Here is a 27,567-nt window from a genome sequence, read left to right on the forward strand (position 1 = left end):
TTCGAAGACAATCCAATTGAAATTTGGGGCACAGGAATAAATCTAAAGGGCTGGGATGGAGCTCAATAATATAGCCTTTGCCAGGCCAGCATGAGCCCCCAAATTCAATCCCCAGACAAAGAAAGAAAGAAAGAAAGAAAGAAAGAAAGAAAGAAAGAAAGAAAGAAAGAAAGAAAGAAAAGAAAAGAAAAGAGAAAAAGAATTAAACTAAAGCTCTTGCAACCCCAGTGCCCTAGGAGACTGAGGCAGAAGGATCACAAGTTCAAGGCCAGCCTAGACAATACAATGAAATCCCACCTCCAAAAAAGCAAAAATAGAATTAGGCTACATTGTGGATGGATCCCACAAAGATCATCTGGAAAGAAAGCAGCCAGGTATTCCCTCAACACAAGTTCCAGAAGAGGTAAAACTAAACACATCTTACACAAGTCAGATTAATGAGTATCTCTGGAATGGGGGAACACGTAGGCAGCTGGACGTGTTCTCTCTCTCTCCATCTGGGTGATATATAGGGCACTCAATGCATTTTTACTATATCTGTGTTATCTTTTGATTTTATAAAGGATACACCCTTACCAGAAAAAAAAAAAAAATCAAAGAATGAAGCTAGGAATGGGGAGCCCGAATGAGGGATAGTCTTCAAGGGAATTGTGTTTGTCAAGAACTAGACCCCCTGGGCTGGGGATGTGGCTCAAGCGGTAGCGCGCTCGCCTGGCGTGCGTGAGGCCCAGGTTTGATCCTCAGCACCACATACAAACAAAGATGTTGTGTCCGCCGAGAACTAAAAAAAAAAATAAATATTAAAAAATTCTCTCTCTCTCTCCCACTCTCTCTCTCTCAAAAAAAAAAAAGAACTACACCCCTCCTTCCTTCCTTCCACAGATGTATATTGAGCAGGATTAACACCATGTTGTAGGTACTGCAGATACAAAGAAGAAAGTAAGTAACCAGGCATTGAGGTGCATGCTTGGCATCCCAGCTTCTCAGGAGGCTCAGGCAGAGGACAGAAAGTTCAAGGACAGCCTGAGCAATGTAGTGAGAGCCTGTCTCAAAATAAAGTTTAAAAATGCAAGGGTGGGGAGGTAGCTCAGGGACAAAGCATGTGACTACCATGAACAAGGCCCTGGGCTCAGTCCTCAGAATTGCAAAAATAAAGAAGATAAATGAAAGATGCATGGAGCTTCGCTCTAATTCTGAATATTAAGAGTTCTGAAGAAAATAAACCCCAGGGTTGGGACCCGAATGGGACTGGTTTCTGATAGAACCCCAGCAGCCAGAGTCATAATGGATGGGATGGGGTCAGCCTGAGATAGGGAGGAGTCATCAGGACTAAGGTGGGAGCAGCTGAGAGGATCCAAGTTCTACTCTCGGCAGATAGTATTTGGGATCCAGGGAGAGTGAGGAGAGAGTCACGTTCCTGTCCTCTTTTTCCGGACCTGCCCTCTTTCCTTCCGCCTCCCAGGGGCAGCTCCTGCCAACCAGGAAGCACCAGCCCTGGTTTCCTCCCTGGTGGCACCCACCTGTCACCATCAAGGGAAGGTCATGCAGTTCCCAGGCTGAGTTAGGGCTGGAGAGGGTTGGGATTCCAAGATGGAGAGAAGTTTCCTGTAGGTTTGGGTGTTGAAAGAAGAATAGGGATGAGACTGCAATTCACGTTTCATTTAGGAATAGGGATGTGGTTGGAGTTAAGTATTAAGACAATCTTCTCAAGACCCCAAAATGCACATGTCATCCCTACCCTGCCCCAAGCCAGATCAAACCTAGTTGTGACTCTTCTTGCCTTTGGGATAATACGATGTGCCTTTCATTCATTTGTCAGCAGATGCTAACTGAGCCCTTACGGTATACACAGCACGTGCCAGACCCAGAGAATACAACATAACTAAAACAAGCCCCTGAACTCCTGGAGTTTGTATCCTAATGAGGGAAATAGACAATAGTACTTAATAGTCAAATAAATTAAATAGTATGTTAAATGGTGACAAGGGCCAAAGAGAAAAACAAAGCAGAGAACAATTATGTAAGTACAAGGGTGGAACTCAGTGGTAGAGTGTTTGCCTAGCATGCCAAGGCGCCTGGGTTTGATCCCTAGTGCCACAAAAATATAAAAAAAGAAGTGTGTGTGTGTGTGTGTGTGTGTGTCTCGGGGAGCAATTTTAGATATAGAGTGGCCAGGAAGAGCTCTTTGGGAATGAACTTTTTAAATAAAGACAAAGGAAGTGAGATTTGCTTCTTCCTACATTTGGGGTTTTGCACATGCTTTTCCCTACTACTTCTTGAACTCAATTAAAGCCTCTTCTTTCTGATCTTAGCTTAATCATTACTTTTCCAAGGAAGGCCAAATTTAACTATTAGTGGCTCTCATAGCTCTATACCCAATATCTTTGATTGATGTCTGTTTTATCTACTAGATGAGACTGTCCAAATCTGATCTGGTTTTTTTTTTTTTTTTTTTCCCCATCTCATGGAATAGTACCTGTACCTTGGAGACTCTTTTTTTCATTGTAGATGGATACGATAACTTTATTTTATTTATTTATTTTTAATGAGGTGCTGAAGATCTAACCCGGTGCCTCACATACACCAGGCAAGCGTTCTACCACTGAGCTACAACCACAGCCCCTTTTGGAGATTCTTGAAACATAATTCTTTTTTTTTTTTTTTTTTTTCTTTTTTGGGCTGGGAATTGAACCTACTTCACCACTGAACTACATCCCCAGTCCTTCCTTTCTTCCTTCCTTTCTTTCTAATGTTGAGATATAGTCTCCCTAAGTGGCTGAGGCTGGCCTTGAACTTATGATGCTTTTGACTCAGCCTCCCAAATTGCTGAGATTACAAGCATGTGCCACCACATTCAGCTCTTGAAACATGATTCTTAATGGTTGGGGGCGGTGGGGGCAGGGGAGTAGTGATATGAACAAGATCAGGGTTAGGGACTGAATCATGAATGGGCTCAGAATTAGGGTGAAGGTTCAGAGAGCTGGATTGGGCTAAGGGTGATTGTACCGGAAGTGATATGAGCCAAGGGGATGGAGGGAGGAAAGGGAGAAACATGAAGATGAGGGTTATGCTTAAGTTCTGGCTGGCTGGCAGGCTTTCCCATTCCCCTGGCACAATGCCGTCCTGGGTTGAGGTCAGGAGCTGCCAGGCTGGTCAGGCCTGCCCTCCTGGGCTCTACTCAGTCACCCTGATGACTCTTGGGGGATGCTGGGAAACTGATTATGCAAATTTTCACATCAAGAGACAAATCACATGCAAATTCTCCCTTATCCTGGAGACTGTGCCTCCAGGGGGCTGCTAAAGTATAGTGAAGAGCGGAGTGTTGAAGAAGGAAATTTAGAGCTCAGGGACTTGGGAAACAGTACTGCCGGGCCCCTCTGGGATGCAGGGTCCAGGGGCATTTGGAAGGATAGACCCACCCTTAACCTTTCTACCCATTGGTAAGATGACTCAGCATGGGGGGTAGGGAGGAAGCAGGTCACATAGGCAGCCCAGAGGACTGGGTAGGAGAGGGCTCTAAGGACACAGAAAAGAGGACCTAGGTGCACAAGAGGATGGGGAAAACCATCTTCCTAAATCATGACCCACTAGCAATAGGTCTTCTCTTAGTCAATCCCTCTCCCTGGGTCTGGTGGGGATATGGGTGGGGCCAGGGCTAGGGCTGAGGATGTGGAGAGGATTAAGGATTAGGTATACGGATGTGATTGGGGCACTCCCCAGTTGTGACCCAAACGTGGACACATAACTCTGGGTAAGCACTCGCTGAAGAACTGGTTCTCCTGGAGCGGGGGTGGGACCCAGAGAGTATGAGAGGCCCCTGGTACAGACGCACACTCGCAGGGGTAGTTCATGTCACCCACCCACACTGGAAGCCAAGTCGTCACTGCTGGGACACCCTCTACCTTGCCCAACCCCATGCCCTGGAAGGCAGAGAGCAACTCCTGGGGCCCCACTCCCCTAGAACACAGAGGGGGAAAAAAAAAAACCTAAATTAGGTCACTCCCCTGCTTAAAATTCACCAGAGCTTAAAAGAGTGTTGTCGTTAAAATTAAATCTAAAGGGGCTGGGGATGTGGCTCAAGCAGTAACGTGCTCCCCTGGCATGCATGGGGTGCTGGGTTGGATCCTCAGTACCACATACAAATAAAATAAAGACGTTGTGTCCACCGAAAAACTAAAAATAAATATTAAAAAATTTTCTCTCTCTCTCAAAAAAAAAAAAGAAAGAAATTAAATCCAAAGACTTTGCCATGGACTAAATGACCAACACATTTTTTTAGCCACCCTCCCTTCCTCAAAGATGTGCCCTTGCTCTCACCCTGACTTAGTATATAACACCATTCCCTGAAGCTTCTTCAAGAATATTTTGTGTTTGGCATCTAGGTCTCAGCTCCAGTGCAGCTTCCTCAGAGAAAGGAATTACTTACCTTAATTACCACACTTAATGCTCCCCCCTCAATCACAAGAGCACACACCACCTGGTTGTATCTCCCAACCGCTCTAGCCACCCCATGGAAGGATTTCTCTCAATGTGCCTCTTGGTGTGTGCTGTGTCCCTCCACCTGGAAGCTGGTGCAAGCAGGGATCCTGTCTGGGGCTTTTACAGCTGCTTCCCCAAGGTCAAGAACAGAGTTAAAGAGGCAGGAGCCAGGATGCAAGCAGATCCTAGAATGTCAATGCAGGAAGGGACTTTCCAGGTCTTTTTGTCCCGCCCATTTATCTGACATATTTGGGCCATCGATGACGTCGTGGAGGAACTTGTTCAAGGCCAATCGGGGGAAAGGGGCTGGCGAGTTTCCCACTGTGCCAATCATCCTTCCAGATTGATCAAAAAGCATGGAGAGATCCAAAGTGCATGCTGGGAGAAACCCCCTATCTGACAGCGATCCAGCAGCCTGTCATGAGCCCCTTCCCCACATCCTATGTCCAGACATGACCAAAGTCAAGGCAGAAGTCTTATGTGCAGCTGGGTGTGTCTTCCCAATAAACCTCCCTCCAAGCTGGCTTTCTGGGAAACTAGATTCCAGTGATCCACCCTGGTCCCTCCCTCTCCGGCTTGGGAGCATTTTTTAGGATGAGCATGACTTCCAATGGAACCTTTGTGCAGGATGAGAAGAGTTCATCATTTGGGGAGTCACCCTGGTGGGGCAGTGCTCTAGTCAAGACAGTTTAGGGGGTCCACATTTCCAGCTTTGACCACAGCCCAGATGGCCACAAGGGGGCACCACTGGGTATTTCTTAGTCCTGGTGATGGTGGTTAAATTCTTGGACTGAGATCTGCGGGTGAGATATCCCCCAAACCACTTCTTCATGCACAGAGGCACGGGGATTCTCTTCTGCAAGCATCACAGATGCCAGAAATGAAAATTCAAACTTTAGTATAGACAAAAACGTCCCCTGACCCCCCCCATACACACACACACACACACACACACAACACGCCCACTGTCCCAAAGACAGAGGGGGGTTGGTTATACAGGGAGAAGAGTGTGGGATTACAAAGAGATGGGGAAATGATGGACAGTGTGTTTTCCTAGATCTGTGGGACAACAGCTGCTCCAAAATTTCAGCATAGCAGGGGCCCCTGGGTGACAAATGAGTTAAAAAGCAAAGATCCAGAGCTTTTTGTGGAGCTGTGGTCATTTAGAGAGCAATTTTTGGTTCCTTAAATGATGGCATCCCAGGCAAAAGCTTTGTCTATGTGAGGCTGAGGATTGGGAATCACCTGTACACCTATTATTTTTGATCCTAAAGCTGATTCCTCTTCTGCCAGCACCATAGGAATGGAAGAACCATCACCCTGTCATTGTTCAAAGACACTGTGACTCTGGCCAGAGAGAGGCCGAGACTTGAGATTGGTCAGGCACAGAGTCTGACTCAGGTGGACTGGGTATGAGGTCTAGGGAAGCAGGAGACAAGAAAGGTGTTGGGCACTTGTGGAGAGATGTGGATGGCTGATTGAGGGTTCTACAAATCTCTGTTTTTAAGGGACGAGTGACTAGAAGGGAGGAAAGTCAGACTCTCCAGACCTTGGTCATTTTGGTCAGGAGAGGTTATGTTATGCTGCAATAACAAGCAATTCCAAAATTTCAATGGCTTCACCCAACAAACATTTATCATTCAGTTCCATGTCCAGCTCACTCAGCAGGGCCTCTGCTCTAGTCCTTTGGACACATGAACTGCTGCAAGTGCCATATCAACATATGCTTCCAGAATGGAGAGGCAGATAGAGTTCTGGAGGGCCTCCACTCCAACCTGAAGATAACCACACTTCTGCACATAACTCAGCCAAAACTCATCTCGGGACTCCACCCATCCACAGGAGGACCAGGGGTGAGTCGTCCATGTGTCCAGGAGTAGAACTGGATTTCAGTGGTAACACTAACAAGTACCACACCCAGAAGCTCGATTTTGAGTCTTTGCAAAATGCCCATTTTTTTTTCCTACCAGTATCTTAAGCCCAGATATTGTTCTAAGAAGTGAAGGCAGAAATACAGGGCTCAGTTGGCTGGTTAACTGAGCTGGCGGGTGGGGGCAGTTCTTGTCTCCAAGATAACCCATGGATTTGCAGCTGCTCTACCATCACCTAACACACACACACACACACACACACACACACACACCAAAAAGGAAATGAGAGCCAAATATGTTAGCTTTTATTGAACTTAATAGGCTCAAAGACAAAAAAAACAAAAAACAAAAAACTGGATTAGATTGACGTAGGATGAAAGAGAGTGAAACCACATACACACCCAGGGGCCTGTCCCCTAGAATTGCAGTTACTCCAGGTGAGCTGGGCTCCGATTCTTCCTCTCTCCTTAAAGGTACTAGGAGGGGACCACAGGACAGATCCAGGCACACATCCCATCTGTGTCTAGTTTCCAGACTCTTCCAGAGAGGGAAGCTGGGTTGGTTGGTCCTAGGGATGGAGACAAGGGGAATCGAACAGCCACAGTATGAGAAAGAGGATGGGCATAGGGAGGACTGGGAAGGAGAGATTGGGAACCCAAGCTGGGCATCCCAATGGGAGGAGGTAGATTCCCACAAGAGACTGGAACAGGAAGTGCCCAAAGTAGGGCAAGGGGCACAAGGGTTCCTTCCTTTTCTAGAAGTCTATTGTGCATTTGGCTTTAGTCAGCGGCTTCCCCCCCCACACACACACGCACTGTTATCCCGATCCCTCACAATTCATGGCCCATTCATATGATTCTAGAGCCATCTTGGCTGAAAAGTTCCCCATTTGCAGAAAAGAAGGTTCAGGCTGAGAACAGGGAGGATGGAAGGGTCTGGAAGACCCTGAGAAACTTGACTTCCTCAAGCTTTGATCTTCCTTTCTTCTGGGGTGGTCTGAGGAGGGGGTTAGATGGAGACACTGTTCTCAATGAGGGGAGGGTCCAGGTAAGCATAGGGCAGGGGCAGGCTTTGGTTCCGCTCCCTGATATCTTTTGAGATCTGAGCCAGGCGGTTCTGGAAGGTGGCAATGCTCTGGCGTGGGACCTCCTCAGTGAAGTGTTCATCCGGGTAGGTGCCCAGAGGTCTCTGGGAAAAAAAAAAAATACAGATGACAGTTCAGGATGATGTTCACATAGCATGGAGGATAAAGAAGGATCACATGTGGCAACCCTCGCAGTCACAGGCACGACCCCATGATGGCCATTGCGAACAAATCCTTCAAACCACCACCCCAAATCATCACTCCATACAGCCTGACTCCAAACAGCCTCCCAACACCCAGAGCCCACAAGGTATAAGAGACAGATTTGGGAGCCAGCCAACTTAAATTCAGTGTTCCCGTTGCTGACCTTTTGTGTGTGACTTTGACTCTTTGAGACTTAATTCCTGCATCTCAAAGTGGATGAATTGAACTAGATATTCTTTAAAGTTTCTTTCCAATGCCCTGAGCTACTTTTTGAAGTAGAAGAACACAATCATGTTCATCACGCAACTGAGATAAGCATAGACGTACTTAAATAGATCCAAGAATACAGCCCCTGAGAGCAACCAGAATCCCAATTGTGAGGCATCCTTACAATGAACTGACATAATGGAAATTTTGCCAACACAATCACCATGACACTGTCACACTTTACGACATGGCTAACCACTATCAAGAAATGTCACCAGGAGGGCTGGGGTGTTAGCTCAGAGGTAGATGCTTGCCCCATGTGCATGAGGTTCTGGATTTGATCCCTAGCCCCCAAAAAGAGCAAACAAAAAAAAATATTACAATGAACAATGACCTTTAGTGTCAATGCCACTTGTGTGCAGAACTGTCCCTCTCTCCACATCACTTCATACAACTAGTGCACCAGCACAATGCCCAGGCCCAGTCTCCTAACAAGCACACTCATCAGGCCTGATATAACCTTCATACAAACTGGCTGTCAGTACTACTATGTTTCTTGTTTTTATTGCTCTGATGAAGCTCTTCAGATCAGTGTTAAATAATAGCAGTAATAGTGGGCATTATTTTCTGTCCCAGATTCTAATGAGGAGACCTCTATTATTTCATCATAAGTTTTCCCTCCCCGTCTCTCCCTCCCTCCTCCCCTCACTGAGGATCAAATCCAGGGCCTCACACATGCTAGGCAAGTGCTGTATCACTGAGCTACATCCCCAGTCCCACCATTTTCTTTTTCTTTTGTTTTTAAATATCTTTATTTTATTTTTATGTGGTGTGAGGATCAAACCCAGTGCCTCACGCATGCCAGGCAAGTGCTCTACGTCTGAGCCACAACCCCAGCCCCCACCATTTTCTTAAACATATTTTTATCAAAGACCCTTCAGGGGGAGGGCTGGGATTGTGGCTCAGTGGTAGAGCATTTGCCTAGCATGCATGAGGCACTGGGTTCAATCCACAGCATCACATAAAAAATTAACAAATAAAATAAAGGTATTATGTCCACCTACAACTAAAAACAATTTTTAAAAAAAAATCTTCAAAAAAAAAGTACATGTATAAAGACATGAATTGGCGTGAACATACTTTATATACAAAGATATGAAAAAGTATGCTTTATATGTGAATAAGAATTGTAATGCATTCTGCTGTCACATATTTTAAAAAATAAAATCAATTAAAAAAAACAAAAAAAAAACCCTTCAAGTGGTTTCGTTTGACACTGAGTTTTTATTAAAATGTTTTTCACATTGATCAAATGCTTTTTTCATCCTATATTGAAATGATTATATGGTATGCTTCTTTGTTAATGTAACAAATTACATTGCTACATTTCCTAAGGTTAAACCAAACCAACCTTTCATTCCTAAAATAAAGGATACTTTGTCATGGCACATTACTGTTCTACTAGACATTATGATCTTCATTGGCTGATTTATTTTTCAGATTGTGGTAGCTGAGTGGAAGGAGTTTATAATTTCATTTTCTTAATAACAGCTAACATGTAAAGCACTTTACATGTACCATTACAAGGGTACATCAATCTTAAGACAGGTACTCTTACCATGCCCACTTGACAGATAAGGAAATTGAGGCTTAGGGAGGACAAATTATATATTTGAGGTCATATAGGTGGTAAGTCAATCTGAGACTGGAGCCCTCTAATGAGACCCTCCTCTCTTCTTAAAGACTGCTGTCTTGGGCTGGGGTTGTGGCTCAGTAGTACAGCATTTGCCTCACATGCATGAGGCTCTGGGTTTGATCCTCAGCACCACATAAAAATAAAATAAATACAAATAAATATATTTTTTTAAAAAAGATTGCTGTCTTTGGGGGCTGGCATTGTAGCTTAGTGGTAGCACATATGAGGCACTGGGGTCGATCCTCAGCACCACATAAAAAAATAAATAAATAAAATAAAGGTGTTGTTTCAATGCACAGCTAACAATATATATATTTTAAAAAATATTATTGCCTTTGCCCATCTTGGAGTCAGGGTTCTATAATTCAGTGAAATTATTCAGGAGGCTTCCACCTTTTTCTATGCTTTCAAGCAGTTTGAATGACTTAGGAAGAACTTGTTCCAAGAGATCATATCTTTTACAAACTTGTTTTTAATATTTATTTTTTTAAAAGTAGTTGGACACAATACCTTTATTTTGTTTATTTATTTTTATGTGGTGCTGAGGATCGAACCCAGGGCCTTGTACATGCTAGACGAGAGCTCTACCACTGAGTCACAATCCCAGCCCCTCTTTTATAAACTTTTACACTTAAATCTGGTTTTCATCTCTTCCAAAGTTTCAATTGCTTACATTCTCCTAGAAAAAATAATTTCTTTCATCTAGATTTCCAAGTTTGCTTGTATAAAACTGTAAGCAAGTATACCAGCCAATGAAGGCCAATAGTGTATAGTAAAACAATAATGTGACGTTACGGAGTCCAGTTTATTCTAAGAAGGAATGTAGCAATGTAATTTGTAATCAGTACTTTCTTATAGTTTAAAAGCCTCTGACCAGCTGTGGTGGCACATGTCTGTTATCCCAACAGCTCAGGATGGTGACATAGAGGATCTCGAGTTCAAAGCCAGCCTCAGCAAAAGTGAGGTGCCAAGCAACTCAGTGAGACCCTGTCTATAAATAAAATACAAAATAGGGCTGGGGATGTGGCTCAGTGGTCAAATGCCCCTGAGTTCAATCTCTGGTACCCAAAAAAAAAACAACAAAACTCTGTATTCCCTTCCCCATTCCTAAAGTTGTGTATTTAAGTTCTATAGCTTCTTTATATTATTGGTCTTATCAAAGAAACAGTTTTATGTCTTATTCACCAGACTGATATATAACTTCTAAAAGTGTATCATAGTCATCAGATGAGCTGAACACAATAATACAACAGGCTGTATTCAAAGTCTGCTTCTTAGTTAAGTGATTTGGAGCAAATTTCTTAATCTCTCTGAACCTCAGTTTTTCCCCCATAAATGAACTACCATCTATTGAACATTTATATGCCAGCACTACACTAAACACTTTAAATATAGCTACAATTTATTTTGTATTTTAAGACAGTGTGTGCAAAGTATCTGATTTAATGACTAAGTGATGGATCCTCAGTAAGTGACAGCTGTCCTTACAAGTTTCCAAGTTAAACTTCTCACTGGCTTATGAGGAAGGAACCCTCCACCCTCATCCTCCTGCCTACTCATTCTTCTGGGAACAGAGAAAGGCAAGATTCAGGGACAAGATCCTGCCATTCCTAGGATAGAAGATGGTTGGTTAAAACTTGCTAGGAAGGGCTGGGGTGTAACTCAGTGGTAGAGTGCTTGCCTAGTATGCTTGAGGCCCTGGGTTTCATCCCTGGCACTGAAAAAACAATTATTCTTAGTTAGGGGTTGTGGCACCTGCCTGCCCTACTACTTGGAAGCTGAGGCAGGAGGGTTGCTTAAGTCTAGAGGTTCAAGGTCAGCCTTGAACAAAGCAAGATTCTGTCTCCAAAAACAAAACCAAAATTTTCTAGGGAGATAAAATATTTTCAATCTTTCTACCAACAAATGGAGTTAAGCATGAGAGAAAGAAGATGCTCACGTGTCAGAGAAGAACTTGTGAGCAAGACTTGGAAGGCAGAGTCATGACTGATAAAATAATGTGTGAATAGCAATGACAGCAGTTGGTGATTAAAGGGCTACTCATCTGGCCTCTGATACTTAACTGCCTCCTCTCTGTCTCCTGAGTCTACAATTGTCCCTAACACCCATTCACATGGCCACAGAAGCACCCTTGCTAAAGCAAATTGAGTCATGTCATATCTGGTTTAAAGCCTTTGAGTGACCCCCTTATTGTCCATTTTCCTCTGAACGAATATTCTGCAAAGACCCACCTTCCTCTCCACCTGCCATCTTGCTGCACTAAACCATAATGATCCTACAAACACATCACTGGAATCTCCCCTCCACTCCTTGCTTGTATCCTTCCCTCTGACTAGAAACCAACCCTGCCCCTCCTTTGTCTATCTGTCCCACAGGTTTCAGCTTCAATGTCACTTCCTTTAAGAAACTTTCTCAGGTTCTCCTAGACCCTGTTAGCTTCCACAGGGCCCTATCTTTACTTTGTCCCTAAACCCTAAAGCTCATGGACAAGGTGCCTGTGGCTGCCCACCAGTATCTGGCACACTGCTCAGGAAGTACATGTTAAATGGAGGAGTTAACATGTGTATACTTCCTACAGCCCTTCTTCATTTACCCATATCTCCTCAACTAAACCACAGGTTTCTAAAAGGCAGGAAAGTCTCACTCAACATTAAATGCCTGGCACTCAATGCTGTGCTGATGTGTGGGAGGTACCCAAACATTTTTGTTTAATGTTTGGGAGAATGTATGAGTAACTGATGGGTGAGGGAAAGATTGGATGGATGGATGGATGGATGGATGGATGGATTGGTAAACTTCTGAATTAGATGGAAGTTGTAACACAGCCACTAAACTGGTATTTGATTTAATGTGTGTCTTTGGGGGAATCAATCACTGCCCACCTTCTCCACAGCCCAGGCCCTGCAAGACCCACTCCTCATCCACGCTACTATATACACACCTGGTCCTTGGGCTCTTGGCTGACCAACCAGAAGAGGAGAAGGTTATTACAGGTGATGTTCACTTCTGGGAGGGTATCCAGGTAACTTTCCAGGGTGGTGGTCCCTTTGGTCTGAGGTGGGGGCTGCCTCATGGATGAGGGAGCATTGGGCATCCAGGCCCCAAAGTCATGCTGTGGAGACACCCACCCCAGTCGGATCAGCTGGCCAGAAGATGAGGACCAGCTTCCTCTTCATCATTGTCAATCCCACCTCCACCATCCCAGGTCTTGCTGTTGGGAAATTAGGGGATTATGGAAAATCCCAGGAGTGGGACAGGAGCCCAGCTCACCACTTGTCATTCCCTACCCAATGTTCCAGGACTGGGTGGGGTGAGTCACCAGGGAGGGAGGAGGACCTAGAGAGTAGGTAATCCTAGAAAAGGGCCTTGGGCTATCATGCCACAGAGCCAACCTGATACTCCACCTGGTCCAGTCCTGACCAAGATAGTAGCCCACAAACTCTACTCCCAACATAACTCTAACTTGAGTCTCCACTGTAACCCTGGACCTAGCTCCACCCAGCCATCACCCATCACTGGCCCAGTTGCCATTCCAGCCCCAACCCTGATCATAAAATCACCCAAACCTGATCTGCCCATGCTTTCAACCTGAACATTGGCACCAAACCCATTGCCAAGCCTAACACACCTTTTATGAAGCTTACTCTCTGCAACCTTACCTGCCCACTATTGACAGCAGCGTGCTGGGCGGAACAGTTGAAGATGATTGCAGTGAGGTACTTCACCAACTCTCCTGGTGTGCACAGGCGGCTTGGGAAGCCTGGGTGTGGAGAGGAAAGGAAGAGGGTGGGAATGGGAGGGACTGAATTCCTAGGGGCAGTTGAGGGCAGGAGCCCATTGCAAATGGAGAGTAAGGACTTGGACATGGGCCACAACTGTCTTTAGACTAAGATTTTGGATGGGATGAAGTTAGGGATGGCCATCACCAAGGTCTGTGGTTTCTGAAGGGGGTCTACATAGGAGCTGGGTGCTGAGATGGAAAAAGATGTTTGATTGACAGGGTTCATGATGAAGCCAGGTTCAAGCCCAGCACCAAGCTGCCTCTTTCTGACCTCTAAAACTCTGCAGCCCATATTAGCACTTAATGATTTAATTTACTCAATTTACCAAGATCTATCCAAACACCCCATAATAAATCATCTTCTGCTTGATAGCAGAAACAGATGACCACCAAGTGTTATTTAAAAGCACAGAGTGATGAAAGAAGAAAGAAATATCTAAGGCCAGGATTTGACTTTTGAAGGAGAGACAACTAGGACAGAAACAGGCACTGCGGCAACAGTGGTTAGGAAAGACCTTCCTGGAGGAAAAGAAGGGGTCTCCCAAAGTTAAGGGATGACAGAAGCTGGGCACAACAGTGCATGCCTGTAGTCCCAGCTACTCAAGAGGCTAAGGTAGGATTGTTTGAGCCCAGGAATACAAGATCAGCCTGGGCAGCATAGCAAGACACCATCTCAAAAATGAGTAAATAAATACAATTTGAAAAGAATTGACAAAGGGGCCGGGGATGTGGCTTAAGTGGTGGCGTGCTCACCTGGCATGCGTGCGGCCCGGGTTCGATCCTCGGCACCGCGTACAAACAGAGATGTTGTGTCTGCCAAAAACTAAAAAATAAATATTAAAATTCTCTCTCTCTCTCCTTCTCTCTCTCACACTCTCTCTTTAAAAACAAAAAAGAATTGGCAAAGATGAGTAGGTGCAGTCTGCACACCTGTAATTGCATGACTCAGGAGTCTGAGGCAGGAGGATTGCAAGTTCAAGGCCAGCCTTAGTAACTTAGCAAGGCCCTGAGCAACTTAGTGAGACCCTATCTCAAAATATAAAATAAAAAGGGCTGGGAATGTAGCTCAGTGGTAAAGTACCTCTGGGTTCAATTCCTAGTACCCAAAAAAGTGTGTGTGTGGGGGGGGGCGGGGGATTAGCAAAGATGGAAGCCCTGTCAGAGTTGGAGGGAGAAGAGCTCAGCCCTCTGTCCTCCTCTCTGTACCACACCCCAGTCTGTGGCTTTGCCCAGCTCCCACTCACTGACAACTCCCAGATTCACATTCCTGGCTCCTGAACTTGACTTAGCAGTGAGCATAAACCTGCAACTGCTTCCCTGATTTCCCCCCATCCCCATGGCACCTCCAATCTAACCATACAAAACCAAATGCTTGACTCCCCCAACTCTCCATCCTAGCCTTCCCTCAGTGGTTCCCTTTCGGCACAGGGGGTTCCACAACTGTGGGTTCAACCAAACTTAGACCAAACTTAGACCAAAAATATCTGGGGGGGGGGGGGGAAACAGCAAACTTTTTTTTCTTTTCACTATCCCCTAAGACATAGTATGACAACCGTTTACATAGCATTTACACTACATTAGGTATTAAAAGTAATCTAGAGATGATTTAAAGTATGCATGAGGATGTGTGTAGGTTCTATGCAAATACTATACCATCTGAGGATTTTGTCTCTGTGGAGATTCTGGAACCAATCCCCTTGGATATCAAGAGACAACTGCATTCTTTATCCAGTTGCCCGGGTCAAAACATGTGCATTTGCTCCTCTTTTTTATCTCATACCATACATATTGGCACAGATTTTCAGAATCTCATCTCTCTTCCATCTCCACCACTACCCAATTGCCATCATCTCTCTCCTGGATGAATCCCACTAGTTTCACCTTGTTCAGCCAGTTTTTTACATGACAGCCAAAGTGATCATAAATCAGAGATTGGTGGTGTAACTTGGTTGTAGAGCACTTGCATAGCATGCTCAGGGCCCTGGGTTCCATCCTCAGTACCACAAAAAAGAAAAAGAAATCATAAATCAGATGATGTTGCCTTTCGCTAGAAACTTTTAATCTCTCACTCACCTTATCATGGCCCTAGATGATCTGGTTCCCATTCCTTCTCTTTTCCTTCTCAACTTTTCTTCTTCTCACTCCACTCCAGCCACACAGGCCTTCCTGATAGCCCTCAAAAACACCAACAGGCTCCAGCCTCAGGGTATCTGCATTACTATACCTCTATACTTCTGCCTGCAAACTTTTTTTTTGCTACCAGGGATTGAATCCAGGGGTGCTTAACCACTGAGCCACATCCCCAGTCCTTTTTATTTTTTATTTTGAAACAGGGTCTCACTAAGTTGCTTAGGGCCTTGCTAAGTTGCTCAGGCTGGCCCCCAAATTGTAAACCTCCTGCCTCAGCCTCCTGAGCCACTGGAGTTATAGGTGTGCACCACCTGCCCACTTGGTCTAGTTTTTAAACAGGAAAAACAAAAACCAAACAAAAAACAACACCAGGTAGGGTGGAGAAGCAGATCAGGATGACTCTTATCAACATTAGGTTGGCAGAACACCAGGAAAGGTCACCTTTTAAAAAATCCAAGTAACAGGTGGCTGTCACCACCTTAACCTAGAAATCACTGTTGGCATCACTACCACTGAGACAATCTGACATCAAGCACCTCCGAGGATGATGCAATGCAGAGGACACAGCATCACCTGAGAAATATTCTTGCCAAAAAATGTACAACCTTTATGTATTTCTTCCAGTTTACAAAATACAGGAGACAAAGGAACAAGATAAATGACATCAAGAGAAAACCATGAGAGAAATTTGGAAGGTGAGACATTGTGCAGAACAACTAGTCTGGGCTCTTCCGTGAGGCCATGTCATATGATTTTAGAAAGCAGAGGGGTGGGCTGGGGATGTGGCTCAAGTGGTAATGCGCTTGCCTGGCATGCGCAGGGCACTGGGTTCAATCCTCAGCACCACATAAAATTAAAATAAAGATGTTGTGTCCACTGAAAAATAAATATTAAAAAAATTCTCTCTCTTTAAAAAAAAAAAAAAAGCAGACGGGGAAGCGGTGTCCTTCTGAGTTAAAAACAACTTTAGAGGCAAAACTAACAAAATGTGTACCATGTGATCCTTGATTGATTCCTGAATCAATGGAATCAACTGGGGGAAAACTGGACAGGTAGGGAAACTTGAATGTGGACTAGATGTGGGGTGACGTTGGAAGTTATTGTCAGTTTTGTAAGTGTAGGACTGGGGGGTGTAGCTCAGTGCTTACCTAGGTGCTTACTATGCATGAGGCCCTGCGTTCAATCTCCAGGAAGGCAAAAAAGAGAAATTAAGATAGTCGTGTGGTTTTGTAGAAAAAATGTTATATTTTAAGAGACATATTAACTAGGGTGAAATAGGATGACTATAATTTACTTGCAAAAGTTCCATCAATAAACAAAAGCAACAGATTAATAAGAAATAGTGTTGTTGAATCTGGAAAAGGGTTATTATACTATACATTGCTATATGTTTGAAAAAAATTTTTGTTGTTATTGTTTAAAAAAAAAAAAAAGAAAGAAAGTAGGGGCTGGGGATGTAGCTCAGTGTTAGAGCACTTGCCTAGCATGTGTGAGACCCTGAGTTCAATCTCCAGTACCACAAAGAAAAAAAGAAGCTCCAAGCCCCAACTCATCCCAGATAGAACTGCAACAGCTATTCTCTCCATATGAAGGTGATCTGAGACCACCTCTCCTCCCTGGATCTCCAAAGACAGGAACTCCACTGTGGGGCCACCAGAAGCAGTAAGCCAGCTGAAAGCTACAACCATGCTGAGAGAAGTCTCAGGCTGGGCTGAGAAAATTGAAGGATGGACATTGGAACCATTTTAACCCAAGCAAGGTCAGAAGTTCCTCTATAAAGGGTGACAGTGGGATGCCAAAAAGAAAAGTCGTTCAGAGAGGGGGAATATGGGATTTCTGAAAATCAGTCACAGAGGAGAAATAGGAGAAGAGCTCATTCCATCGCAGAGGGGTAGAAAGAGAAGTCAGAGAGCCAGGGCAAGCCAAATTCTGGGATGGGGAGACTGCAGGATTTCAGGAAGAAATAGGAATGTCAGGAGGCCATAACCTCCCTGGAGCTAATGGAAGATTAAAGAAATTAGGGTGGTGTGGGGGCATCTGCTTGGCATTGAGTTTAAGGAAAGGAGGTTGAGAGGCACCACTGGTGTTGGTGGTTGAGTACTTTCAGGCAGTGCCAGAAGACAGGGGACAGCTAAGATTAGGTGACAAATGTCAGTCAGGAGTCAGGCAACAACAAGACCAACCTACACCATGAAGAAGTTTCTGGCCACAGGAAATGAAGAGACATTGGTGGTTGGAAGGAACACCTGTCAGGACAGGCATGAGAAGACATGAGAGAAGGTTCGAGAATCCTTTTAAGTCAGAGATGGCTCCTACCATTGCATGCTGCACATTGAACACGTTCAGAGTTCAGTAAGTGAAAGTGAATGGATGAGTTTTTATAAAGGTGGAAGGATCAGAATTCTGCCTCTGTAAGTTTCTCTGAACCTATTTTCTCATCTGCTAAGTGGGACAGTAAAAATAAGAATTTGTTAATGGAAGCCAGGAAGCCAGAGGGAGAACTGGATCATCAAGAACCTGTAGGGGTTTGGGGTGGGGATGGGAACGGACAAGGAATACCTGAGCTCTCCCGGTTCAGGAACGCCTGAGCAAAAATCTCACCGACCCAGGCCTGCAGCTCGGAGTCCTGCTGCACCGACGCATCACTGGGATAATAATAGCCCACGATTTCTGAGACAAAGCTGCAGGAAAGAGATGCTGATGCCCCTGAAGTGACCTTGAGCCCAAGCCTAGCCAGAACACCAAGGTCCACTGCTACTTAGGTTGGGGAGAGGCAGGCTGTCAGAGTCCATTGAGAGTCCCCCAGTGTTTGGGGGAGCTCAGTGTGGACCTGAGGGCCCAGTACTCCCTGAAATATCATTCCTGTCCTGAGTCACAGAGGCTTTGGTCCTCCTTTCTGCACAGGGTCCTGGGGGAGAATGCACCAACAGCCTCAGGTTGCATCCTCCTCCTCATTCACCACTCGGGAGGGAGCCTGCCTGTTTGGAGGTCACAGCTCTCCTGAGCTGTTGGACAAAGTCTTGACCTCTGACTCCTCTGGACACCCCCTTTCCTTTCCCTTCATCCACTGCATTCACTACACTCAATACCTTTCTAGCTGCCATTTCACAAGACACCCCAATTCCAATTCCTCCCTGGTCTGGAGTCTGAAAATATCTGGAATCCCCAGCCCCAAGGATCTCAACTGGAAGGAACACACAGGGGCCCCACACTGCCCAGACACCAGGAGCTGGGTCTGGAGGGGATGATGGTTTGGGACCGCACCTCTCAATGGCCGCCCAGATCTTCAGGCCATCGTCTCGGTAATAGTAATTGGGGATGGTCAGGACACCACGGGCCCGCAGACTATCGGGAAGGCAGAAATTGGTGTAGGTGAAGTGGGCCAGACCCGTGCTCATGAGGTAGAGGAGACCGCGCCTCCCGATGGACGTGACCTGCAGACACAGAACAGTTTGGCTCTCCGGCTTGCCCAAACCCCACCCCAGGGCCTGGATAGGAGATGGGGCTAGCGACTTGGTCCAGGGAGGGGCTTCTGAGGTTAGCCAAACCCTCCACGATCACAGATCAGGCATCCAGATGGGCCTCCCTGACACAGGCTGCCCAGGTTGCAGCTCCGCTACGTGCAGAGGGAAGATCCTGAAATATTTGATAACTAAAAATATGACCTAATAGCCAGGGAGGTAGGAGCCTGACTGAGCGCAATCAGATGAGGGTAGTGCTGGAGCTGGAGGTGTACTGCCTAGAAAAAAACGGTGGCTTGGGGTGGGGGTGGAGTCTTAGTGGGGACCCCCCAGATCCCCACTGCTGTTTATTCCACTTTGAGATTTTGTGGGAAAATTGGCAAATGCGGACGGTTTATAAATCCGGCAAGTTGGAAGACTGGCACAGAGGGGCGGGGCTTGTGGAAAGCAGCCAGCCGGGTTGCGGAATGGTTCCAGGCTGAACAAAGCTTATGGGCGGGACAAAGCATACTCAAGGGTGGGGCCTCAGAGCTGCGGCAGGGAGGCTGCACCTTGTCCACCAGGCCTTCGGGGTTGAGCAGTGTGGCCCTTGCGATGGTGTTCACTTGCAGGGTGTAGCGAGTGTGGGGAAGCAGGAGCTGCGAGTGGAAAGAGGTCACGTGAACTAAAGATCAGGGGGAAATGCCGCCCGGGCCACGCCCCCTTCGTCCCTAGACCGCTTTGCTACGGACCTTATAGACCGGATGGCAGAGTGGCAGCTGACGTAGCGTAGCCATGGCGAAGGCCTCACACAACAAATGCGTGCACAAAAAGTGCGTGTTGTTTTCGTGCACCAAGAACTCAGAGTTGCGTACCCACGTCTTGGCCAGCAGCCAGTCCCAGTCGGAGTCAGTGGGCAGAAAGATGGGGCTATTGGGCCCGGGGGTCTGGCTGAGCTGCACCCAAGAGTAAGGAGGAGGCGAGACTCGAGACTGTCCTCAGGGGGCCCCAACCTCCGAAGCCCCATCCTCAGGCTCACCTGGATGGCCAAGGGCAGCAGCGCCCCCTGGGGGTTGAGCCACAACAGACAGAGCGGGGCTGCCACATACTGCTGACGACCATTTAGACAATGGACTGGGGCCTCCTCCAGGATCCAGTAGTCCGCTAGGAAGATGTTCCCCCTCTGGAGAAGGCGCACGGAGGTTTAGCATACCCTCCCCACCAGTGCTCATCTTCCCTCTCCGTTCTCTGCCTGCCTCAAGGAGGAGCTGATGTCCCCATTTCCAGCCTCAGCAATTCTTGGTGCCTGCACTTATGGCCAAGTGGGTAGCCATAAACTGGGTACCGCACCCTTCCCAGAATGTCCGGAATGAGGTCGAGGTGAGTCTGTCTTTGAGCAATCTCTCCCCTGGCCTCTCGACTTGGACAAGCCAACGTCCTCTCCTCCCCACCATACCTGGTCCTTCTACTCTCTCAACTCAGATGTAATTCCCTTCTGAGGTCTGACCTCTGTGTATCCAATAACAGCAAATCAACACTCAAAAAAAAATTAACCAACGACATCTCTAACCTTCTGGACAATTCCTGAGGGCTTGGCTGCCCTAGAGAGACTGAATCATTGTTACTCCTACATTCTCGAAGCTCCTAGTCATTCATTATTATTTCAACTATCTCTGTTGGCCCTGCCATTGACCTATCCTAAAGCAGCTTTCTCTCAGCACCAGGGATCTTGGAGTTCCCCAACAGTCCTCAAACCATCCCAAGCCCATCTGGCTCTTGTCCAAAATCTGCTCTACTTGAACAAGGTGCAGGGCCCAGGGCTGTGCAGAAGCTGAGGCTCACAGGCCTGGGCCATTCCAACCTTACCCTCCACACACACACCCTTTGTCCATCATGGCAACCCACCCATGTCCCACTTATTAGGCCCACTGCTAAGTTCCTCACCAACCTCTAACTCTGTTTGCAGACAGGTGCCTGGTCCCAGCAAGGGGGCCACCATGTCATTGGTGACTGGCAGCTTGCTGGGCAAGCTGGAAAGGCAATGGAGCATGACAGGATTGACGCCATTCAGGTACTGGTACCCGAAGAAGTTGTCCTCACACCAGTGCTCTGTGACATACTCTAGGGGAGCAAGAGAAGGGACCAGTAGGTCTCAAAACTACTTCCCTAGGTCCTGGTCCTGCCTAGCCCTTACTCATTCTTAGGTTTTTCTTCCAGGGACTCTATGAGGTAGGTACAATTACATCTTTAATTGAATGCTAGATACAGAGGGTCAGAGGGATGGAGTGACTTACCCACTTGAATGGTAGAGCAGGGATTTGAACCTAAGACTTTCTGAACCCAAAGCTCAGAACACCTGGTAGCAGGAGTAAGGAGTGAACTGTGTGCCCCTGATCAAGATCAGAACTCCTAAATGACCATGAACCTATTTTGGGAAGACAGTGTCCTTCTATTCTCACTTCCCTATTCTTATCTCCTCCTCAGAGGAGAATCTGGAGGATACCATCAGTGGAACCAGGCGTTTCTCCCACTTGAATCCAGCAGTCTCCCTGGGAGAACTGGGAGAGGACTGTGTCCCAGGAAGGGGAGGAAGAGGTCTGAATGGGAGGTAAATTGAAGGGTGGGCATCCCCTGTTTAGCTCTGCACACCTGAGGTGAAGGTCTTGTGGCACCAGAAGACTTTGCGGATGTCATCCAGCTTTTTCCAGGAGCCCTTGCGGTCCAGCAGCCCTCGAATCTTCATGCCCAAGGACCTTAAGGATGGGGAAGGTGAGAGTGAGGCCTGGGGTCTGTTGGGGGCCACTGTGTTCCTGCCTGGAAAGAACTGACAGAGTCATTTCCCAGAGTAGAAAGTGCTTAACAATACACTTGGGAGAAAAAGTCTAGGTTTCAGTGAGGCTCTGTAGCATGGGGGGTACCTGGTTCAAAAGCAAACATCCCTGGCAGGCATGCAAAAGTGTTGCCCTCGCCCCAGATACAGAGAAGTCATGCTCACTGGTACTTTGGGCTGCCTTATTTAACCTTCCATCTTGTCCCAGACCCTCACTGGCCCCACTCTGCTTACAGAACAAAGCTCCAAGTGCCAAGCCTGAGTAGTCCATGAAGCTCCCCATCAGTCAGTTTCAATCAACCTTTCCAGCTTTTTCTGCGCACTAGACAAGGCTAACCAAGGCCTTGAGCTCCTGAGCTTAAGTGATCCTCTGGCCTCAGCCTCCTGAGTATCTGGGACTATAGGCATGGATATCACACCTGGCTCAAAGATGAACTTTCTACAATGGACTAGTGAAAGTGGAATTGGCAAGCTGAGAGGACTTTGTGTAAATGTGTATACTGTTTAAATTTTTTTATAGTGAACATTATTTTACAGTCGGGGGGAAAATGCTTGAGATTAAATTCCCCTGCCTCTGAGCTTCATTCAAGCTGGGCCTCTCCTAAAAAGCCATATCCTACATCTCTACCTACTATGAGATCTATCTGTTCTTCTAGATGCGTCTCTGATGTGAAGTCCTTATGAAGTCTTGCCTGACTCAGCTTCCCCAAAATATGCCTTGGGTCTTGCATGAAACACCCACTATCTCCTGCATTCATTATCAACATAGTGTGTGTCGGAGGGTAGGATATATATTTCACCCCCATTAGACGGTGAGCTTTTTAGGGCAAGACTCAGTCTGTATGCCCCAAGATACCCAGCTTCTAATAAGCACTTATCAAGTGGACTGAACCAAAAGAAAGGGAATGGAGCATGGAACTGGTCAGCTTGTGGCAATCAGTCAATAAGTTAGCCCACATAAGGACATTAATGTGCCCTAAAGAGTATGAGCAACTGGGGAAGGCAGAGGAGAAGGAGGGATTCATGACCACTTGGACTCACTAAGCACTTGCTCATTCATCCCACAAATATTTGCTCAATGCCTGCCAATCAAAACCCAGAAGATGAAAAAAACTGGCAGGAAAGTAATCATGAAAGCAGAGGCTAAGGAGGCAAATAAAGGGGAGGGAGAGAGGGAGGGGGGAGAGAGAGAGAGAGAGAGAGAGAGAGAGAGAGAGAGAGAGAGAGAAAGAGAGAGAGAGAGATATCTTTCCTTTCTTAGGGCCTGCCACAAATTTCTTTCACAACACCCTGAAGTCACCCCATGCTCAATTCCCTGTAAACTCCTGGATGGAGCAAAACATCAGCTCCCTTTCCCTCTGACCCTTCTCTGAGCCCCAGAATGGTGATTCTAATGGATTCCTGGACCCTTTTCTGCCTAAACCTGCATATCTGAGAACCAATGAAAGGACTCTTTCTGCCTTCTCAGATGCTCCTCTGGTCCCTAGTCCTAACTGGGACTCTCAAGGTGTTCTTGTCCTAAAGGCCAAGCCAGGACACACTGCCTACACACTTCAAGCATTGCACACACTCCAGTATGTCCACTCCCCCGCCTCTGCACTCCCTTCCGTCTATTGCTTTTGTAAAGAATCATCCTAGACATAGAGGTTCAAGAAATGGAGGCCCAGCTCCTTGTCCTGGCCTTCTCTGGAAGGCCACATACAGCCCCTGCACAGGTGACCAGCTAAGTATCCTGTTCCTGTCAAAGCTGTTGGCTTTCTGTCCCCAACCCAGGGTTTGGCAGGACCCACCTATTCTCCCCTCATCTCTCTCCCCAGCCTGCTTCAACCCCACCTCTTTTCCCAAAAGGAACTGCCTGGACTCAACTGACCCCTCTCCTCTCCAGGAACCCAGAGGGTTAACTGGATTCCAGCCATATCACACTTAGAGTTCCAGTTATTGACTTAAACTGCTGACTCCTTTGATGGCTAATTAACTGCATGAATGCCTCCTTAGTGGCCCTGTGAATTCCTCCCTCCAAAGGCTGTCTCTGAATACTACTACTAAGGAAAATCTATTGAGAGATTATTATATGCTGGATGTCTGTCTTAATGCTTCTCAAAATCTATGAGGTAGGGATAATTTTTCTCCCCTGTGGTCCTGGGTATGGAACACAGGGCCTTGCACATTCTAGGCAAGCGTTCTACTGCCTGAGCTCTGTCCTCAGCCCCTTTTCATTTCATTTTGAGAAACAATCTCAGTAAGTCACCCAGGCAGCCTTGAAAAATTGATCCTCCAGCTTCAGCATCCCAAGTAGCTGGGATTACAGGTGTGTGTCACCATACCCAGCATTATTGTCATTTTACAAGTGAGGAGATTCTTTAGAGACTAAAGTTGAAATCAAGGACACAGAGCTAGAAAGTGTTGGTTATGGGATTTGAGCTGGAGGTGGTCTGGCTCCACCTACTTATAGCTTAAGGACTGGGCCTCTGTCCTGCTCAATGGTCTCACCAGTATCTCTCAGTCCACACTCAGAGTAGGTGCTCTGAGAGTGGCAGAGGTGGCAGAGAGTGGGGAGACAGAGAGATAAGGAAAAGGGAGGTGGGGAATAGGTAGGGGGAGCCTGGGATCAGCGGGAGATGAAAATGGAAGGCAGGGAGAGGTATTGGGGCAAAGATGTGAGATGTGCATCAAAGGGGTGGGGCAGAAGGGACAGCAAGCAGGAGTGCAGAGAGGGCAGTGGCCTCACGCAGGGATGATATTGAAGATCAGCGAGGTGGTCTTGGTGGCTGAGTATCGAATATTGGGCTCCATGTGTAGCAGGGATGGGATGTCAATTTTCATAGGGAAGCCAGGCAGGTAACGATTCCCAGGGCTGCGAAGAGATGGTGGGAGGAGGAAGGATGGAAACCAATCAGTAGAACTTGTGACCCATTCCGCTTAATTACCTCACTCAGTCCTAACCTCACATCTCCCCTCACTCCTGGCTCCTCCCTTGCCCTCTCTGCTAGACCCCTCAGGCCCATCCCTGGTCCCCCTCTGCTCCTGATACTTGAATTAAACTGTATTTGTTATAGACTCCTCCTTCTAGGCCACTCGGCCCCCATACTCCCAACTTTACACCCCTCCACCTCCTTCCCAAGCCCTGGCCCTCACCTGTCTTCCTGCTCTACATAAGGTGTCGTTTTGGTTAAGGCAAACTTCTTGTCTGACTCCATCTCCTCAAAGCTGCTGACATCCACCATTCGGGGAAAACCAGGGGCATAGATCTTCCAGCTGCCCAGAGAAAGACCAGAAGTGGCAGATCAAACTTGGGATAAACAGAAGCTTTAGCTTTTAAAAATATGACTTCAGATTAAAACTCTAGAGACCACTCACTTTGGGGGCAAGCAACAGAGAATTGGAAATTTCTCAATGAAGGCACTGGGCTTCAGATCCTGATAGGATTTTTTTTTTTTTTTTCCAATGCTAGGGATTAAACCCAGGGCCTCAAGCATGCTCAACACATGCTCTACCACTAGGCTACATTTCAAGTCCTTCTTTTTTTTTTTTTTTTTTTATTTTGAAACAGTGTTTCCCTAAATTTCTCAGACTGGCCTCAGATTTGCAATCCTCCTGCCTCCGATTCTGTAATTGCTGGGATTATAAGCCAGTGCCACCATGCCTGGCTTGGGGTTAGAGTTAAATGAGGTCCTGATCAGAATTGGGCCCCTGAGGTTAAAACCCATGTCAGAGTTAGGAACGATCTGATTAAAGCTGAAGTCAGAATACAGATGAGAGAAAAAAAAAGTCAAATTAGCCCACCCTCACCGGTAGCATTCTTGTCGGGCTTGGAGCTCCTGTTTCCTGTGATTCAGAAGAAGGGGAAGGGAGTCTTGACAAATAGTTTTTGCTGCAGGGAATGAAAATTATTCTTCATATAAGTCTCTTTTCAAATAACACCTCCTCCTACAAACACAGCCTGTACCCCCTAACACCTGAGCCCAATCTCATAGCCATCTTCATGTGTATTACATGGGGAATGCTCCCGTGTTCTTCATGCACTCATCAGGGATTTGAGTCAACTACATCCCCAAATTATAACACTTTTCTAACTTTTTCCTTTAAGAAAAAAATCATCTCTAGACTGTTGTCTCTTTGGAGGCAGGTCACATTCTATTCATTTTTTTGTATTCACCGCAGTTGGCATGGCCCCAGTCACCATGCATATAACAGGCACTTCGGAAACAACTAATAAATTAACAAATATATTTGAGGATTAATGGATGCACTGTGCAGAAGGATGGCATTTCATAGTGAAGTCTATGAGGCCATGTTCATTCAACTACCCTTGACCTGGAATATCATCACTCATCCCTGACACTCAGGGATGTGTGAGACAAACAGAGCAGCCTGCTGTTTCCTCTGTGGAGATGCCAGCTCTGGAGTCAGGAGGGACTCAAGCCCAATATCCTTGAAAAGACCCCACAAATTCAACAAGGGATTCATTCAGGGATTTCATTCATTCTCTCTAGAAAAGCTAAAAGTGGGGGATTGTCTATACATTGTCTATACATTCAGGGCTTCTCCACCTATTGAAATCTAATTAGCTTGCTGGTTCCTTCTGGGTTCCAGATGAATTATCTAAAGAGTGCAGATGGAGGCTGTGGAACACAAATTGCTTAGCTGTGTGTGTGTGTGTGTGTGTGTGTGTGTGTAAGAGTGTGAGTCTGTGTGTGCCTGCAGAGGAGTAAATATTGCCCAGAAAGACTTTGTATTTCAGGGTATTAATAGCATATTTTTCAGAAAACATCTTTGTGGAAGCACAGTTCCTAATCCCATGCCTATGTCATACATTCTGCACACAGGGAGACACCATCCTTAATCTCAAAAGATGCTTTCTGGAGTATAGAGCAGCCCTACCCTCTGGCCCACCTGTTCCTGGCCGCAGCTCCATGGTGCAGTAGCCCTCAATCCACTGATAACAGGGGAAGTGGATAATGGTACCATCTGGGGCAGTGACACAGATGCGGCTGCAGTACCAGGAGTCCTTACGGAAGAAAGCGTAGCGCTCCTTGTGAAGGCGTAGCAGCAAGATCTCGCCCAACTCTGCTGGGCAGCGCACCTTGTACTTCTGTACCTGGGATGACCAAGGGAGCAAGCTGGTGAAAGGCAGGTAACTGGCAAGGCCAACCTTGCACTCTGCAAGGTGCATCCACATCTCGGCTTATGCCAATTTATAAACCTGAGCTGCTGCTGACCCACACACACAGTTCCTTTGTGAATGAGAAAAATGCAGCCCCTCATCCAGGTAGAAGCAGGGGATGTGTGAGCAGAGCTGGCACTGGATTTCCCTAGTCATCTTGGTTGGTGGGACACACTAACGTAGGCCACTAGCAAATAACCTTGAGACTGATGAAGGCAGGCGATCAGCTCTAAAGAAGGGAAAACTGGCTCCGAGAGGGAAAGAGACTTGCCCAAAGCCCACTGTCCATTATGGGAGGAGCCAGGAAGCCTCTGCCTGTACTTCTTCCTCTGTACCTTAGTGCCTGGGAAAGGTTTATCATCCCAGAAAAGAGGTCAGGGCGAGCATCCCGAGTTCAGCAAAAACGGGAGAGTCCAGCAGGGATAACCAACCCCTCCCCTCCTTCAGGGTGTCTGCGGGACCTTCCCCTCAGAGGTTTTTCTCTTTCTCCTTTGTACTTACCGATCCAGAGGCGAAGTCCCTGCCCACTCGATCCAGCCGCTGCTTCGGACTCTCACCACACGTGCCCACCAGTGTGGCAGAGATGTTATCCAGTGTGCCCGCCTTCAGGTAGGGACCAGTGGTCACACACAAGCGGTACACTGCCATGGTGGGAGGAAAGGAAGAATGCCCCAGGCAACG

At 46.6% G+C, this 27,567-nt stretch overlaps 1 protein-coding gene across 1 annotated transcript; it reads right to left on the reverse strand.

Moving 5' to 3' along the window:
• Window positions 1–7,358: 7,358 nt before the first annotated feature.
• Window positions 7,359–27,549, reverse strand: Aloxe3 (arachidonate epidermal lipoxygenase 3). Its single transcript, XM_076870055.1, has 15 exons — window positions 27,388–27,549; window positions 26,616–26,820; window positions 25,512–25,593; window positions 24,858–24,977; window positions 24,451–24,576; window positions 21,542–21,645; window positions 20,841–21,013; window positions 19,932–20,075; window positions 19,645–19,848; window positions 19,465–19,551; window positions 18,717–18,886; window positions 18,012–18,133; window positions 13,201–13,301; window positions 12,483–12,653; window positions 7,359–7,538 (listed from the first exon to the last, which is right to left on the reverse strand). The coding sequence occupies exons 1-15, from the start codon at window positions 27,532–27,534 to the stop codon at window positions 7,359–7,361; spliced, it is 2,136 nt and encodes a 711-aa protein (XP_076726170.1). The 5' UTR covers window positions 27,535–27,549.
• Window positions 27,550–27,567: the final 18 nt, after the last annotated feature.

Source organism: Callospermophilus lateralis, chromosome 11 (assembly GCF_048772815.1).
Source record: "Callospermophilus lateralis isolate mCalLat2 chromosome 11, mCalLat2.hap1, whole genome shotgun sequence".
In the NCBI taxonomy this organism is placed as follows: domain Eukaryota; kingdom Metazoa; phylum Chordata; class Mammalia; order Rodentia; family Sciuridae; genus Callospermophilus; species Callospermophilus lateralis.

Excerpts from the sequence above, each read along its gene's own strand:
- Aloxe3 (XM_076870055.1), bottom strand. The coding sequence starts at position 27,534 with ATGGCAGTGTACCGCTTGTGTGTGACCACTGGTCCCTACCTGAAGGCG. Across the intron at positions 21,014-21,541 it reads CCACAAGACCTTCACCTCAG|AGTATGTCACAGAGCACTGG; the intron begins GTGTGCAGAGCT and ends TTGCTCCCCTAG. Across the intron at positions 19,849-19,931 it reads TGCTGCCCTTGGCCATCCAG|CTCAGCCAGACCCCCGGGCC; the intron begins GTGAGCCTGAGG and ends TCTTGGGTGCAG.